The 15,682-nt window shown below is 34.2% G+C and overlaps 4 protein-coding genes across 10 annotated transcripts; 1 reads left to right on the top strand and 3 right to left on the bottom strand.

Annotated features, from left to right (window-relative positions):
- Positions 1–16: 16 nt before the first annotated feature.
- LOC117565147 (uncharacterized) lies at positions 17–4,444 on the bottom strand. Its single transcript, XM_034244125.2, has 4 exons — positions 4,010–4,444; positions 3,821–3,906; positions 2,002–2,128; positions 17–1,902 (listed from the first exon to the last, which is right to left on the bottom strand). The coding sequence occupies exons 1-4, from the start codon at positions 4,098–4,100 to the stop codon at positions 1,571–1,573; spliced, it is 636 nt and encodes a 211-aa protein (XP_034100016.1). The 5' UTR covers positions 4,101–4,444; the 3' UTR covers positions 17–1,570.
- A 1,910-nt stretch (positions 4,445–6,354) lies between these two features.
- On the top strand, positions 6,355–14,657 carry LOC117565348 (mitogen-activated protein kinase kinase kinase 7-like). Of its 3 annotated transcripts, XM_052002088.1 has the most exons (5): positions 6,380–6,508; positions 13,735–13,940; positions 13,998–14,174; positions 14,244–14,382; positions 14,437–14,657. In XM_052002088.1, exons 2-5 carry the CDS (start codon positions 13,890–13,892, stop codon positions 14,655–14,657), a joined length of 588 nt encoding a protein of 195 aa, XP_051858048.1. In that variant the 5' UTR covers positions 6,380–6,508; positions 13,735–13,889. The 3 variants fall into 3 exon arrangements, 2 of the variants coding, with proteins under 2 accessions (XP_051858048.1, XP_051858049.1); XM_052002089.1 differs by lacking the exon at positions 13,735–13,940 and having other exon boundaries at positions 6,384–6,508; XR_007954459.1 differs by lacking the exons at positions 13,735–13,940; positions 13,998–14,174; positions 14,244–14,382; positions 14,437–14,657 and adding an exon at positions 6,580–6,798 and having other exon boundaries at positions 6,355–6,508.
- On the bottom strand, positions 6,500–9,069 carry LOC117565344 (mitogen-activated protein kinase kinase kinase 7-like). Of its 2 annotated transcripts, XM_034244398.2 has the most exons (9): positions 8,719–9,069; positions 8,322–8,645; positions 8,086–8,262; positions 7,866–8,004; positions 7,625–7,812; positions 7,248–7,568; positions 7,016–7,192; positions 6,816–6,954; positions 6,500–6,764 (listed from the first exon to the last, which is right to left on the bottom strand). In XM_034244398.2, the coding sequence occupies exons 1-9, from the start codon at positions 8,770–8,772 to the stop codon at positions 6,526–6,528; spliced, it is 1,758 nt and encodes a 585-aa protein (XP_034100289.1). In that variant the 5' UTR covers positions 8,773–9,069; the 3' UTR covers positions 6,500–6,525. The 2 variants fall into 2 exon arrangements, with proteins under 2 accessions (XP_034100289.1, XP_034100291.1); XM_034244400.2 differs by lacking the exons at positions 6,500–6,764; positions 6,816–6,954; positions 7,016–7,192; positions 7,248–7,568 and having other exon boundaries at positions 7,735–7,812; positions 7,873–8,004.
- LOC117565345 (mitogen-activated protein kinase kinase kinase 7-like) lies at positions 9,079–13,451 on the bottom strand. Of its 4 annotated transcripts, none has more exons than XM_052002079.1 (14): positions 12,969–13,448; positions 12,608–12,907; positions 12,370–12,546; positions 12,166–12,304; positions 11,818–12,112; positions 11,316–11,466; positions 10,922–11,257; positions 10,685–10,861; positions 10,442–10,580; positions 10,203–10,390; positions 9,822–10,142; positions 9,589–9,762; positions 9,403–9,526; positions 9,079–9,346 (listed from the first exon to the last, which is right to left on the bottom strand). In XM_052002079.1, exons 6-14 carry the CDS (start codon positions 11,349–11,351, stop codon positions 9,123–9,125), a joined length of 1,719 nt encoding a protein of 572 aa, XP_051858039.1. In that variant the 5' UTR covers positions 11,352–11,466; positions 11,818–12,112; positions 12,166–12,304; positions 12,370–12,546; positions 12,608–12,907; positions 12,969–13,448; the 3' UTR covers positions 9,079–9,122. The 4 variants fall into 4 exon arrangements, with proteins under 4 accessions (XP_051858039.1, XP_034100292.1, XP_051858041.1 ...); XM_034244401.2 differs by having other exon boundaries at positions 9,400–9,526; positions 12,969–13,447; XM_052002081.1 differs by lacking the exons at positions 9,079–9,346; positions 9,403–9,526; positions 9,589–9,762; positions 10,203–10,390 and having other exon boundaries at positions 10,036–10,142; positions 12,969–13,451.
- Positions 14,658–15,682: the final 1,025 nt, after the last annotated feature.

Genomic DNA, 15,682 nt, shown 5'->3' with positions numbered 1-15,682 from the left:
AGCAATTTAGCAAACATTTGTTTTTTGTTTTTTTTTTTTTTTTTTGTGGGCGTGGACTTTACAGTAAGCACATTATTAAGCTCGCTCTGTTATTTTTGTTTTGTATTTCTTTTAATTTTATTATTGCTTTGTTCAACTTTTCTAATTGCACATTTAATTAACATTTGTTTTCACACTTTTGCTTTTTGTTTTCTTGCTTTGGTTTTGATTGTTTTTGCGTATTTGAAAATCATACAAATTCCATGTAAATTTTGTTAGTATATTTTGAATATTTTTTGTAATTTTTTTTTTCTGTTTTTTTTTTTTGCATGCTTAAGGCGCTGACTTTAGTTATCATTGTTGAAACATTGAAACACCTATCATATCATTAAATTTGCTATACATTTACTTTCGTTTTCCCATTTGCTTTCGATATTCCATTCGTAATATTTTATTGTAACATTTTCAAAATTATTGCAATTTGGTTTTTTCTTGCTTTTCGATTATATATAACAAAAATATAAACCATCTGTATGATCTGCAACAATATTCACACATATTGCGAATCTAATTATGTTGTATCTACCTAAAAATACACATACGAGTCCATATAAAAGATATGATTCCATGAAATAACTACAAGTGGAATGGCGAAACTTATTCCAATAATTTCTTATGAAATAACAAATTAAATATGTAAATCAAAATTACTTTTTTTTTTGGATATTGAATTTATGCTCTTGTTAGTTATTTCATGGTGTCATACGACATTCATATTGACTTTTACATATACATACACATATATAAATATTTAAGTATATATTTCCATACGTTTTGCAATGTGAACAATAGAAAATTAAAGGCATTTCGTGAATTTATGACTTAACATTCAGCTCATCAACATTTGCTTAGTGCAAACCAATTACAACTTAATAAAGCCATAACAATCATTTGATTCTCTTCTTTGTATATGTAATATATTATATTATTTTGTATATATTATCTTGCTCATCTTTTCATCATTTTCGATTCCAAGTTCAGAGGAACTTGAGAACTTGAAAAATGTTTCTCGGTATTTAACATTGAAGCAAACTGAATTGCAAATCCTTGATATACGAGTACTCAGGGTTACTCAGTTGGGAGGGTGCTCGTTGGCCCATTTTGCCACAAACATTTTTAGCCTTTTGATTTCTGTTTTTTGCACATTTCTTTTTGCCTGCTAATTGAAAATCGCCTATTTGCTTTGTGTGTGTGTGTCAATGAATTGCAGTTGTTGCTGTATCTGCATCTTTTAGTAGCTGTAGCTTTGTGTATCGGTATCGGTATCTGTGCATTTGTGCTTTGTATCTGTGCTTGCTGTCACTTACATGTCTAGGACTTTTTTTGGGTGGCTTTGGAGGGTTGTTTTATTCGTTTTTGTTTTTTTTTTTGTTCCTCTTTGGGAATTGGTGTGATGGCTTCTCGATGTTGTACAAACCAACGATGTCGTTCAATGGGCACTCGAATATTTACAAAGTAAACGATAAACGTTAAAGGTAACTCAACCTAAATGCAACCAGCGTATTTTCACCTCCACCTCCACCGCCCCGCTTCAGCAGCCCAACATTGGCCCTGTCAGCAGCTGTTGCAATACAAACATTCCGGCGATTGCTGTGTATGTTGTCAACGTTACAGCATCAGCTCCATTGCAATTGTTCTCTTTGCAAATGTCACAAAAGAACTCATCCGCCGGTGATACATCTTGCCCATCTTCCTGTCCATAGCCCTTGCGTCGTTGCTGCTGCTGTTGATCCCGCTCTGGACGCCGTTGCTCACGATTCGCGTCCTTGGGTATGCTCAGCTTGTGGCGTAGAATTTCGCAAGCATCCGAATCTGCTGTGTCCAGTTGACAAAAGCGTGCTGTGACCAACTTATGGGTGTGAGCTATAATCGTTAGTTAAGGGTTGGGGTTTGGAGGGGGAAAAGCAATATTGTTACTTTAAAGCATATGTGATTTATACAACTTAGTTTGTCACTACTTACGATCACGAGCCACAACCTTTTGACAATTCATTATCGGATCCTTGTTGGCTCCGTTGTTAAAGAATGCCACTTTGTTCAAATCAAACAGCCAGGTGTCCAGTGATTTCATTTGTTGCAGCGTGCAGTTCTAATCGAGAATTCCATTTAGAAGTATTTTTCGAATTTTCAACGCATACAATGTATAATGATTAATCAACCAACTGTATTTGTCTACGCGTCCCCCTTTATCGTTCAATGCGAATGCACTGTAATTGCACTCATAATTGCATTTGCAGTGAACTGATTTTATCTTATCAATGTCTTGTTTCAAGCAGTGCAAGCAACATTATCGCCTCCGTCACTATTATCGCTATCGTTATCGCTTCTGTTATCGATCTTGCAGCGACCTTGCCTAAAGCAATGCATTGGCCGAAAATCATAGTCAACTACACAAAGTCTACTTGGCTGGCTTAAATCTTAATTTACGGGTAAATATAAATAAAATTTGCTGAATCAGATGTTGAGCACACAATCTCTACAATGTTTTAATTATACAAACTTTGTAGAGTATCGTTAATCAATTAAGGTTTTGTCCGAAGAACTTTTTTTGCAGTTAAGTTTTATAGTTGCTGTTTCTTGATGTAAATATAAAAATTTATGAAAATGTTTTCAAAAGAAAATTGAAATTTATTTTAAACATGGGGTAGTTTAAAAAAATTCTAACGTCTGTTTATTTAATTTTAAAAGGTTTTATTTGGTTAGAAAATTTGGGCTTGGTAATTTCGTTAAACAAAAATATTTACTGAAGCACTTGCTCATTTTATTATTGAATAAATAATTTTTAAACATAATCCAAAAGGTTTTTTAGATGTTGCAAAATAATAATAATAAATACAAATATTTTTATTAGAAGCTTGAGCAATGAAATAATTCTATTTATTAGCGAAAATCCTATTCCTAGCAAACCAAAATTGTTGACGGCAAATTAGTCTCTGCCTTTTAGAATAAAACATATTGTGAAGCCAACAAATTGAAATGTAAAAAGTTTGCACACTTGATTAGTTTAAACTTTCAAACAATTTCAAATTAATTGTTGATTAGTCAATTAAGTTGAAGACTAAACTAAGCAATGAATTATATTATGTTTTCAGACAATCTCGACGGAATTGTTGATTAATCAATTAATGTGAAAACTTTTCTTGCATTTTTACAAAACAGAGTAGCGATAAAAATGAGAATTTATGGTTAAACTTTAACTAATGGCATTCGAAGTAAGTGAACGAATTTTGTGAAAAGGAAAAATAAAAAGTCGAGAAAAACAAGAAGCTTTTCCAAGCTGTCATGTGGCTAAGATTTACGTTCATAGACTTGTGCGGAAGTAAAGTATTTTTGGGGCCACACATTGCAATGGAGAGATGCCAACGCATTCACTTAACGGTCACGATAGACGACGACAATAGCGACAACGTTGGACGTTTCCGCTTTACGAATCCGAATCCGCATCCGTTTCCGTTTTACTTTCATTTTCATTTTGGCGTTCGTACTTGTTTTTTGTTACTTTTTTTATTTTCTTATGGCTGCGTCGGCGGCTTTTCAAGAATTTATGTGCTATGTAGTTTTCAGTTAGTATGTCTTAGAAACTTGGCAAGCAGCTGCCTTGGAAACTTGGCTGGCACTTTGATTAAGGTCAACTACTGCTGATTGGCAAAAGGTTAACCAGAATGCCAGAGTTTTACGCTAACTATGTTGGATTGGAGTTCCAGCGCTCAACAACAAATCGCCAGCTAATTAATCAGAATCTCGACGGATGAAAGATGATGAATTAGTAATCAACACTTACCACAGACTCAATGCTTGAATTGGAGCTGAGATCAGCGCAGCTGGGATTGTCGCTGGAATCGCAAACATAGCATTTTATGGCTGCGCCTGTGAAGTAGATGATGGTGATGATGATGATACGTTTTTAGTTGCAATCCTTCACATTTGTACACAACAAATAATCAAATGATAACACATAAACAACACACACCCATTGATATACAGCTAATGAGCTGCAATAGCAGCAAAATAGATGACGCCCTCATCAGACACAGATGGTTAAACATATTCACACTTGGCATTTTCTTCCGCTCTTCAACTTATTTATTTTTTTTTTTTTTTTTTGGGAAACACACGCGACTTTTGCGATGTCTTCGAGTTGACTTTGATTCTTTGCCAAAATTTGTAGGGACAACAATTTTGAAAAATATTACGTTATATTGACAGCGAACTGCGTGTTAAGCGAACACGTTCTGGCGCTAGCGTTGGCCAACTGCAAACTGTTTAAGGAATTCGGAATTGTGCTGTTGCTGCCACACGAAATCCCCACCAAAAAAACAGAAAGAGAACAAAGCTACTATCGAGTTTACCCGACGTCTTTCTATGCGATTCAGCCCAAGGCACTGCAAGCACTGAAAAGCTCACTTATAAGCCTAAGGGTAAAATCAGAAGAGATCAAAAATATATTATTGTAAATAAATAATTATATTATTTGTAGACTGAGGTGATAACCCTTGGGGTATCAGCAAAAAACATATAGTTGAGACGTATGCTTATTAAATAAATCAATTGCATTTGTATACATATAGTATATATAGCATATATAGCATTTTTCTTTATTTACATGTTAATTTTTTTTTTGTTTTTTGAATACTATAAAACTGGTTGTCATGAAGCAATCATACCCTACTAATCAATGTGAAGCGGGTATTAAAAGGGAACAAAATAACGACGTCATTGGCAAAACACGAACGCAGGATGAGACGAGTTCAAGCCGAGTGGAAATGCCGAACGTTGTGGCATGTGGGTGCGGCGCTCTCTCGCTCTCTCTCTCTGTCAGTGTCGCTTTTCGTTGCTTCTCGCTCGCGCAGTTCGTCTGTCTCTGTCTGTTATTGCCTGTGGTCCTTTGGTTGCCTGTGCGCTGCGTGGGTGCCTCGGTTGCTTGCGCTCGAGTGGCTATGACAGTAATAACCTCTTGGCTCCCAACATAGCTGCAAGTCACAAGCAACGAAAACGACAGCGACAGCAGCAGCAGAAAACGAAAAACGACAAAAAAAAAGCGAAAATAGAAAATAAAAAATTGAAAATAGAGAAGCAACAAAAAAAAAAAAAAAAAATGGAATCAAATTATTCAAATTGCCAAATGCATTCTCCAACCAGGCTAAACACAATTGTTTTTGTTTTTTAAGCATTTGCTGCTCTTGAGGATAATCTCTTGCATGCCAAAACTCTCAGCTAGATGCTAGAGTTTCATTATGTATGCATTCTCTGGAGAACACAATGGCCGCCAGAGGATGCTGTAGATGAAACGTTCAGGCCCGGAGGGGCAATAACAAAGCGCCAACAATTAGTGGCGCCCAAGAGCGTTAAATCCATCCGTTGGCCTCGTGCACGTCCTCGACGATGACTACATAGTGGGTGCTTATTTATCGCAGTTTCCCTCATTTCTTTTCCTCCTCCTCCTCCTCGTTTTCTCCACACATCCACCCTGGGCGCATATGCAACTGGCAACCATTTCAATTTATCATAAACAATGCGTCTACTGATTGGTATAGGTCACGGCCCTGGCCCAAAGACACAAAAAACAAAAAACAAAAATAAAACAGAAAGAAGCGAAAATATTTTTCAAAGCAAAACAATAAATTGCATGGAATAAAAGCGACTCAGCGTCAAGTGCTGGCTAATGGGGTAACTTGTTTTCGCCAAGCGTAGGAGTAAGAATAGAGGAAGTAAAATGGTGGCATTTAGGATTTTTATTGATATTGCATTGCAAAAGCATTGCGCACTTACGACTTCCAGTTGTCGGTTGTCCAAAGCACGGGACACATATTGTCCTGCTTGGCAGTAATCCTAATCCATTGGCTGCCTGTGGTGCCGACCAATTCACTGGTCTCTCTTTGGCAATGTGGTGTTTTCTATTTTAGCAATCCTAAAAGTATGCTACGCATTAAATCACAGTTGGTCAATTTCTTGTTCTATTGCGTGACGAGGAGACATTTAAGTTGGCCAAGTTCTACTATATGTATTTGGCACTTGTGGACGACGCTGTCGGTGGCGTTGATGTCATAATTCTTTTAGCTGTGAGTGCCAAGTGGACTTTGAGCATGACATGGTCTGCATTTTGGCCTACAGGACATAATTAAATATGTTAACGCACACTTCCGTTTCCGGTTGACAAAGGTCAGCGTCGTAAATAAGTCGCTGCACATGAATTATGCTCACCAACTTTGTGTGTGTAAACAGTAGACCATAAACTATTCGCTGCCAGAGTTCTAGTGTAAGAATTGTTTGCTGAAAGTCTACCATAGTAGTTTATTGTTATTGCGTATACGCACCGTTGTACGAAACAAGCTAGCATTGACTTTTTGGTTGACATAAGTAAAACAGTAATTTATTATACCAAAGTGCTTGAAACTCAACACATTTAGAAACATTGAAGATTTAAACGCCTGAAACTAAAAAATATAAAACACCAAAGGATAATTGTAATGTAAGCAACGTAATTTATTAATCTTCACCATTCTTTTGATCAGTTTCCCTGTCCGGAATCTCAATTCTCAGTGCTTTAGAGCGATGTAATAAAAGGGGATACTTGGAAAATATCGCAGGATCCATTTGCAATAAAAGCGACAGAGTTTTCGTCGTCGGTCGGTCCTTTGGATCACGATACCAACAGTGTTGAATAATACTTTTGATGTGCCACGAATCGGGATAACAATCAATTTTTTTAATATTTGGTAGATCACCTAAAGCGGAGGGAAATTAAATCGATGCTGATTATTTTTGAGTTTTCTTACCATTATTGATAATTTCTTCGATAGCCAGCGAATGCGTTATTTTGTCGTCGTCAAACGGTTTCTTTCTTACCAATATTTGCCAGCATATAATACCAAAGATGAAAACATTCGTTTTCATTGCGCATACTCCAAGGTAATCCTAATTTAATAAAAATAATCTAAATTTGATTTCGAATGATGTTGAAAAGTATAATACATACAAGTGCATTTGGATCTTCTCCCTGATCAATGGCGCCCATTAGTTTGGGATATAAGGCAGCTCTTTTAATTAAACCATAATCTCCAATTTTTAATGTTTTATATTTGTTACAAAGCAACAAATTTTGTGTTCTTAGAGCTGAATGTAGCATGTCTTTGCTATGCAAGTAGTCCATACCCTATAAGTAATTTGAAATGGATTATTCAACAGACATTGGATACAAGTTTACAAACCTTCGCACATTGCATCATCCAATTTAGTTTGCCAACATAACTAATTTCGTGTTTCGATCGATACAAAAAATCATGGAGGCTCCCACAGTCTGCATACTGAATGAGCATACATATTCTATTGGTATATGTCTTACAAACATCATAAAATGTTAGAATATTTTTGTGGCATAGACATTTCAGATGACCGCTGAGATCGAGAATATGTTTTTCTATGTCTATATTTGAAATAACATCTTGTATTACTTTTGCTGCAACGCATTTGCTGTGACTTTCAGTTCGCCAACGAACTTTGTAAACGTCACAATAGCTGCCACGTTCGATCTGTTGTTGAAATACAATATCATTAATAAATATTCCACATGATTACATTAGCTTACCATTTCTATCATTTCAATATCGTCGATGCATAAACTTGTATCATTTTTGCTGTTAACATTAATATCACAAATCACTTCCTTCATACTCGGCCGCATCTCTGGATCTTGATCCCAGCACTCTTCAATACTTTGTTTGATCAAATGCGAATTTGCAAATGTCATTATGTCATTTACATTCGGACGCACACCTGAAATAAATGTCAATTAATAAGAAATGCAAGAGATATTCGATTATTTGTACCTTCTACAATTTTCTTTTGGATTGCGAATGGATGCATGTCCTTTAAGTTCTCGAAAGGCTTCTTCCTTGACATGACTTCCCAAAATATAATCCCAAAGCTAAAAACGTCACACTTTTCCGTGTATTTCCCATCTGCGTCCTATATAAATAAAATAATCAAAATGAAATACTAGCGACCTACTCGTATATATATTTAAATACAAAATACAAGTATACTTACCAGAAGTTCTGGGGCCATATATCGAATGGTTCCAATGAATTCCGTATTAATAGTAGTAAGTTGTTTTACTGTCCCAAAATCGCATATCTTCAACGTTCGATACTTATCGAAAAGCAACAAGTTCTGAGTTTTGAGATCCCGGTGTACTGTATTATTACTATGTAAATAATCCATTCCCTAAAGAGAAAGCATATCGAATTTAATAACTAAAAAAATATTAAAGATTTAATGCTTACCTTGGCACATTGCGCCATCCAGTTTATCTTGTCAACGTAGCTAACGTCGTTATCTGAGCAATGCAAAAAATTGTAGAGTGATCCACAATCTGCAAATTCCAAAAGCATACAAATGCTATTGTCAGGATCTTTTGCGACTCCATAGAGCGTGACAATGTTCCTATGATTAAACTGTTTTAGATTCCGAATTTCGGTCAAAACCTCTGACTCCTTAATTCTTTTTTCCGTTTCTGTGTCTGAAGTGTTTTCTTGAATTATTTTTACTGCAATACTCTTAGTTTGCCAAATTGCTTTGTGAATAACACCATAACTACCACTGCCAATCTATGGGAGAAATTTAAAAATTAATAAAATATGTAATGAATTTATGAACGAATTAATTTTTTTTGATTTTTACCTTTTTCCCCAAATGAATATCGCTGTAACTCACGTTAATATCTACGTTGTCCATTATTGAGTACGACAAACTGACTAAAGTTTTTAATCTACTTTTGCTTCTTTCTTGTCGACTTGTTTATTACGTTGATAAGAAATTCTTATCGATAAACTTAACACTGTTATATATACAATTGCGGATGTTTAGGTTTTTTTTTGTATTATTGCACATTATTCATATATGCAATTTCCGGTAATTGTCCCATTGTATGTATCTAAGTGTTTGGAATTGACGCAGAAAAATCCCGCTGATAGACAGAGCAGACGTACAATATATGCATATGCATACATATTAAATTGTATTAGAATGCCTCATACTCTCAACACTTTTATACATATATGTTTACTATAATTAAGGCTTTTTGTTTATTGCAAACTAAAATCTGCATCGCAAATATTTGCCAATGGTTCAATACGGTTCACTAGATCAGGAAATATGGTAAAGACTTTGGGATCAAAGTGGAGCTGAACAGACAATTTATTAATCGTAGGGCGATTTTCTGGATATCTCGCGAAGCACTTATTAATTATGTATTTGATGTGATCCGAATCCTCATAAATAGGTAAGGCATCCACGTTAGGTCGACCACCTGAATTTTTTAAATATTAGAAGAATAGATATTAAATGGTCAATTTTTCTCACCACTAATTATAAATTTAGAGATATCTGATGGATTGATGTCATGGAAGGGTTTCCTTCTACACATTACTTCCCAGAAAATAATTCCGAAGCTAAAAACATCACTTTTTTCCGTATGCTCATGTGTTTCCTACATAAATAGAATAAATTAAAATAAAAATATTGTACAAATATTGAATTATACTTATGTACATAAACTTCTGGAGCCGTATAATGAACTGGGCCAATAAACGTATCACTTAAATGAAGTGGCTTCACTGCAATAAATTCACCGATTTTCAATGTACGATATTCATCGAAAAGCATCAAGTTCTTTGATTTCAGGTCTCGGTGACTTATTCCTATACTAAGCAGATGTTCCATACCCTGTAAGGAAGTGGCGAACATATACAATAACTGGATAAATGCAGATAATAATAACATACCTTGACAAATTGAAGCATCCAATTTAGCTTTACAATATAAGAAATTTTGATTTCCGTATGATGTAAACAATTATAAAGTGATCCACAGTCTGCAAGCTCAAAAAGCAAGCAAATTCTGTTGTCGTGCGTTTTTGAGACGTCATATAATGTTGCAATATTCTCATGCTTTAAGTTCTTTAGATAGTAGATTATGCTGAGGGTACTTTGTTCATATTTGAAATCCGGAATGCAACTTCTATTAATGTGCGCGGCAACATCTTTGTATTGGCCTTCGGTATACCAAGTTGCTTTGTAGACTTCGTTATATTTACCGCTGGCAACCTACATGAAAATAAAATCTCTAATGTAATTAGTTAACTTGGAATGATTGTCCAAATTTACCATTTTTCCTAACTCTATGTCATCGTAGTTTACATTACAGTAAACTATACGATTAATTTTGAAAACGCCAATCAGTTCTTTTATACTGGGCCTAATTCCAGGATCTTCTGCCCAGCACTCTTCGATAGTTCGTTTAAAGCAATCCGAACCTTCATAAGTTATCGCATCATTTATATTTGGACGAAGACCTGGAATTGAAGACAAATAATAAGAATTGCAGAGATTTTCAATTATTGTACCTTCTAAAATTTTTTTTTGAATTGCCAATGGATGCATGTCCTTTAAGTCCTCGAAAGGCTTCTTCCTTGACATGACTTCCCAAAATATAATCCCAAAGCTAAAAACGTCGCACTTTTCCGTGTATTTCCCATTTGCTATCTAAGAGAATAAAATAATCGAAAAGAATCGAACACAATTGACTAAGTATATAATATATACTATATACGAGTATGTATGTATATCTACAAACTAAATATACTAACAACAAGTTCTGGGGCCATGTAACGAATAGTTCCAATAAATTCCGTATTAATCGTAGTAAGTTGTTTCACTGTCCCAAAATCCCCTATTTTTAATCTTCGATATTTATCGAAAAGCAACAAGTTTTGAGTTTTCAGATCCCGGTGTATTGTATTATTACTATGTAAATAATCAATTCCCTAAAAAAGAAAGCAAATCGAATTCAATAACTAAAGAAATATTTAAGATTTAATGCTTACCTTGGCACATTGCGCCATCCAGTTTATCTTGTCAACGTAGCTAACGTCGTTAGCTGAGCAATGCAAAAAATTGTAGAGTGATCCACAATCTGCCAACTCGAAAATCATGTAAATGGTATTGTCAGGATCTTTTGCGGCTCCATACAGTGTGACAATGTTCCTATGATTAAACTGTTGTAGATTCCGAATTTCGTTCAAAATATTCTTCTTCTTATTAATAATTTCTGTTTCGGAATCTTCATTGTTTTCTTGAATTATTTTGACTGCAATTTTCTTTAGTTGGTCATTAGCTTGCCAAATTGCTTTGTGAACCACTCCATAGCTGCCGCATCCAATCTAAAATATAATTATTAATTGATTTGTACGTAAGAGAAAAATATTATACTCTTCTTACCCTTTTTCCCAATTTTATGTTACTCACGTTGTCCATAGTTGACTAACACAAGCTGACTAAAAGTTTTTAATCAATTTTTGACGGTTTGTTGACGAATTGCTTATCACAATGATAAGAAATTCTTATCGATATCTGGCAATGAAGTTGTAATCTATGTTTGATGAGTTTAGTATATGTAGGTTCCTTAGAAATTATAATTTGTATTATCTACAATGAAGTTGACTAAAACATGGCATTCGGATTAGACAAAACTAAGATGTTATGGTTTTTAGATTTTCTATGAAAAAGAATTTTTATGAACAATGCGTGAAGGTATTGGTATTAGATTATATTAACCTGGGATAATATGTAGAGTATAACGATATTTATTAGAAGCATTATGCACTAATTACAACCTTAATTATACCCGGTACCCATAGCGTAGAAGGGTATTATAACTTTGTTCCGGCAGGAAATGTATGTAACAGGTATTGTCGAGCACACTCGACTGTTGCTTTCTTACTTGTTTTTTTATGTTTGTATATTGTTCAATTAGTACTATTCAATATTAGATGTTAATATGTCGCCATCCTGTTTTAGAAATCGAAAATCTTCTTCACATATGTCCTGCAACGGTTTAGCCGCTGACATTAAGTTAGGAACACAGACAAACGAATAGGGATCAAAGCCAAGGAAAAATGCCAGTACTTTCATTGTCGGTCGCTGAGATGGATCGTCTTTCCAGCACTCTTCTATCATGAGCTTAATGTGAGTGGAGTGTTTATAGCTCTTAATGTCATTAATGTTCGGACGTTCACCTGTAATTATTATCAATTATAACTAACTGCTGGATATTTTAAATTACTCTTACCATTAATAATTCTTATTTGGATAGCTATCGCATCCATTAATAAATAGTTATGAAAGGGCTTTATCCCAGACATTACTTCCCACAAAACAATGCCAAAGCTAAAAACATCACACTTTTCCGTGTAACATCCTCCTCCCGTCTGTATAAATAAATGACATCAACTGTAGAGATTTTTATCCTTATAGAACATAAAATTATTCTTACAGAAATTTCTGGAGCCATATAAACATATGTTCCAATGGATTCCGTATTAATCGTTTCAAGATCTTTCACTGTACCAAAATCGCATATTTTTATGGTACGGTATTTGTCAAAGAGCAAAATGTTTCGAGACTTAAGATCTCGATGGAATTTTTTTTTGCTATGTAAATACTCCATTCCCTAAAGATAAGAGCAATCGAATAATAAAACAATCAAAAAATTTAAACAATATTTTTAATACCTTGGCAATCTGCAACATCCAATTCAGCTTGACGTCGAATGATATTTCAATATTCTTATTGTTATGCAAGAAGTTGTAAAGTGATCCACAATTTGCGTATTCAAAAATCATGCATATTCGATCGTCAAGATTTTTTGCTAATCCATAGAAAGTGACAATATTTTGGTGTTTAAGAACTTTTAAGTTTCGAATCTCCCTTAAAATATCACTTTCATTGCTTTTAATAATTTTAATAACAATGTCTCTGCTCTCAGTTATCCAATGTGCTTTGTAAACATCACCAAAGCTACCAAAATCAATCTATAATCATTAATAGCATTAGTAATGTTGTATTTTAACAAAATAAATCTTAATTACTTACAAAATCACCTAAGTGAAGATTCTCGTAGCTCACATTAAAATCAATGTTGTCCATTGTTGACGTTGACTGACACAATGAATGCAACAATATTTGATGATGCGCTCTTTACGCTGATAAGAAAATACCGATAATTTATTCTCATAATTACGTTTTAAACGATGTTTCTATAGCTATTAATTTAATCCGCTGTTGCATACTTTTAGGCAAAAATTATTTTGGTTTAATTATTATTTTTAAAATTTGTGAATATGAGAATACCCTTTTTAAATTAAATTTATTGAATAACAAAGATGTAATTATGTTTTTCAAGAAGTGCATAGTCATTTGCTTAGTGAAAATTATTAATCTTTATATTTTTATTTGATTTAGCGTTCACTTTTAGTTGGCTTTACTGTTGAACCTTCTTATCTATCCACTTTCATATCTCGACATTTTTGCTTCGGCATTGACATTTCATATTAATGTTATGAGTCAAGGTGTACACCTAAATACAATAATAATTTAAAGATATTATTCAGAATAGTGAAATGGACATTAATGTGAGCTTCGACGATCTAAAATTTTGCAAAATTGTAAGAAAAGACAAAAAGACAAAAGAAAGAAGCACTTCAGCACTTTCAGTAAACCAAAAACACATATAATCATTTTGCTTTATCTATTTAGATTACAAGTGGTGGCTTTAGTGATGTGTACAAAGCATATTGGCAAGCTAAAAATCGTAGAATAGAAGTAGCTGCGAAAATAATTAAACCTTTGGTTAAAGAAGATGACATTCTTAGAGAGATCCTCAAACTAAAACAGTTTAATCATCAGAACATTGTAACATTCTTTGGTACCGCAAGGAAGCTCGATAATAAAATTGTTTTGATCTTTGAGCATGCGGACTGTGGATCTCTTTACGATTTCTTGCATCACAAAAATATGCAAGTTTCCTACGTTGGTAAACTAAGTTGGATGCTTCAATGTGCTAAGGTTGGTTTATAATACCGTTTTTAAGAAGTGACAGCAGATTCTCTTCTATTTTTTTAGGGTATAGATTACTTGCATAGCAAAAACACAATTCATCGTGATCTCAAAACACAAAACTTGTTGCTTTTCAACAAACATAGAGTATTGAAGATATGCAATTTTGACACAGTAAAGAAATTCTCTATGAAAAATACTGAAGGCACTGGAACATTCAGTTATAAGGCTCCAGAAGTATACGTAAGTCTAATGTCCCATGCAATTATGTTAAAAAAATAAATAAATACACGACTTATGTAATGCACACAGGATGATAGCGAAAAGTACTCGGAAAAGTCTGATGTTTTTAGCTTTGGAATCATTGTCTGGGAAGTAATGTCAAGGCTAAAGCCTTTCTACGAGTTCAACAGTGCCTTTCATACAACAATTCAAATGGAAATTAATAAGGGTAAGTCAAAAAATCCCATACTTACCTTTAATGCTCTAATGTTGACCATTACAGGCGTACGTCCGAATGTCAAAGATATGAGGAGTTATAACAACTTCGAGCACATTATATTCATTATCAAACAATGTTGGAGCCAAGATCCAGATCAACGACCCACAATAAAGGCACTGATATTTTTCCTTAGCTTCGATCCAAGATCGTTTCGCTACAATCCTGATTTACTGTTAACGGGAAGGCCATTGAGAGATATATGTGATGAAGACTTTAGATTTTAATAGTTAATACGATCGCAACACACATTTACAAGAATAATATGAAATACTTATCGTTAATATCAATCGAAATGAAAACGTTTTCTTATCAATTCTTGTTGAATTTCTGACGAGATAAGGCTGTACTGAGTAGTTAGTCGTATTTTCTATTCAAACAGACAAGTCACTTCGCTGTTTATCCGGCCGCTTGCTTCGACATTTTTTCTAAGAATATATAAAATATATTATATATTATACGTTTGACATGGCGCATTCAATAGATTGGAATGATTTGAGTGTTGATGAAATGGTAATATACAATTTTCAATTATTTTTAATTAATTCCACTATTAATAGAAAGTAAACAGATTAGCGGATGGGGTAGCTATGGTGATGTATACGAAGCAACTTGGAACTCAAAAGATGGTCCACAGAACATCGCGATTAAAAAATTTAGACCCTTTATGGAAGACCTCGCAATTGAAAAAGAATTCGGTTTGTTATCGTTGGCCAACCATGATAATATTGTAAGGTTTTTTGGTATCACAAAAGATGGGGACAATAGAACGGTCATGGTCATGGAATACGCAGAATGCGGTTCACTTTATAACATGCTCCATAATAATGGAATAAGCTTGGCTTATACACGAAGGAATGGAATTGGCTGGATGGATGCTCGCAGGGTATGCATAAATTTAGTCCAATCGTGGTAATGATTTACGACTTGAAAAATTTGCGATTTTGGCACAGCTAAAGAGTTGGATACAAGATGTCATGGAGTTGGCATGCTCGATAATGCACTCTTATGAGGTAGAAATATTGTGCAGGTACATTTTGGGAATCACTCTTATGAGGTAGAAAAAATATTGTACTATTCAGATTAATAAAATAAGGTCAGTATATAGAAATTCCTACACTGAGAATGCGATGTTTATAGTTTCGGCATCACATTTTGGGAATGCATCAATAGGGACAGAGTTCCATAGATGTAAAACATTATTCATGGCCAACCAAAGAAACTGCTGAACAGAGCAAATTTTTTAACAATT

This window comes from Drosophila albomicans, chromosome 2L, assembly GCF_009650485.2.
Source record: "Drosophila albomicans strain 15112-1751.03 chromosome 2L, ASM965048v2, whole genome shotgun sequence".
Classification (NCBI taxonomy): Eukaryota; Metazoa; Arthropoda; class Insecta; order Diptera; family Drosophilidae; genus Drosophila; species Drosophila albomicans.
This window is presented reverse-complemented; position numbering and strand designations above follow the sequence as displayed.

Coding starts and splice junctions, on each gene's coding strand:
- LOC117565344 (XM_034244398.2), bottom strand. CDS start 8,772: ATGGACAACGTAGATATTAACGTGAGTTACAGCGATATTCATTTGGGG. Junction 8,646..8,718: donor ATATTCATTTGGGGAAAAAG/GTAAAAATCAAA, acceptor TTTCTCCCATAG/ATTGGCAGTGGTAGTTATGG. Junction 8,263..8,321: donor GGATGGCGCAATGTGCCAAG/GTAAGCATTAAA, acceptor CTTTCTCTTTAG/GGAATGGATTATTTACATAG.
- LOC117565348 (XM_052002088.1), top strand. CDS start 13,890: ATGCAAGTTTCCTACGTTGGTAAACTAAGTTGGATGCTTCAATGTGCT. Junction 14,175..14,243: donor ATAAGGCTCCAGAAGTATAC/GTAAGTCTAATG, acceptor TAATGCACACAG/GATGATAGCGAAAAGTACTC. Junction 14,383..14,436: donor TCAAATGGAAATTAATAAGG/GTAAGTCAAAAA, acceptor TGACCATTACAG/GCGTACGTCCGAATGTCAAA.
- LOC117565147 (XM_034244125.2), bottom strand. CDS start 4,100: ATGCCAAGTGTGAATATGTTTAACCATCTGTGTCTGATGAGGGCGTCA. Junction 2,129..3,820: donor ATTCAAGCATTGAGTCTGTG/GTAAGTGTTGAT, acceptor ATTCTCGATTAG/AACTGCACGCTGCAACAAAT. Junction 1,903..2,001: donor AAAGGTTGTGGCTCGTGATC/GTAAGTAGTGAC, acceptor TAACGATTATAG/CTCACACCCATAAGTTGGTC.
- LOC117565345 (XM_034244401.2), bottom strand. CDS start 11,351: ATGGACAACGTGAGTAACATAAAATTGGGAAAAAGG. Junction 9,763..9,821: donor GGATGCTTCAATTTGTCAAG/GTATGTTATTAT, acceptor ACTTCCTTACAG/GGTATGGAACATCTGCTTAG. Junction 9,527..9,588: donor ATACGGCTCCAGAAGTTTAT/GTACATAAGTAT, acceptor CTATTTATGTAG/GAAACACATGAGCATACGGA.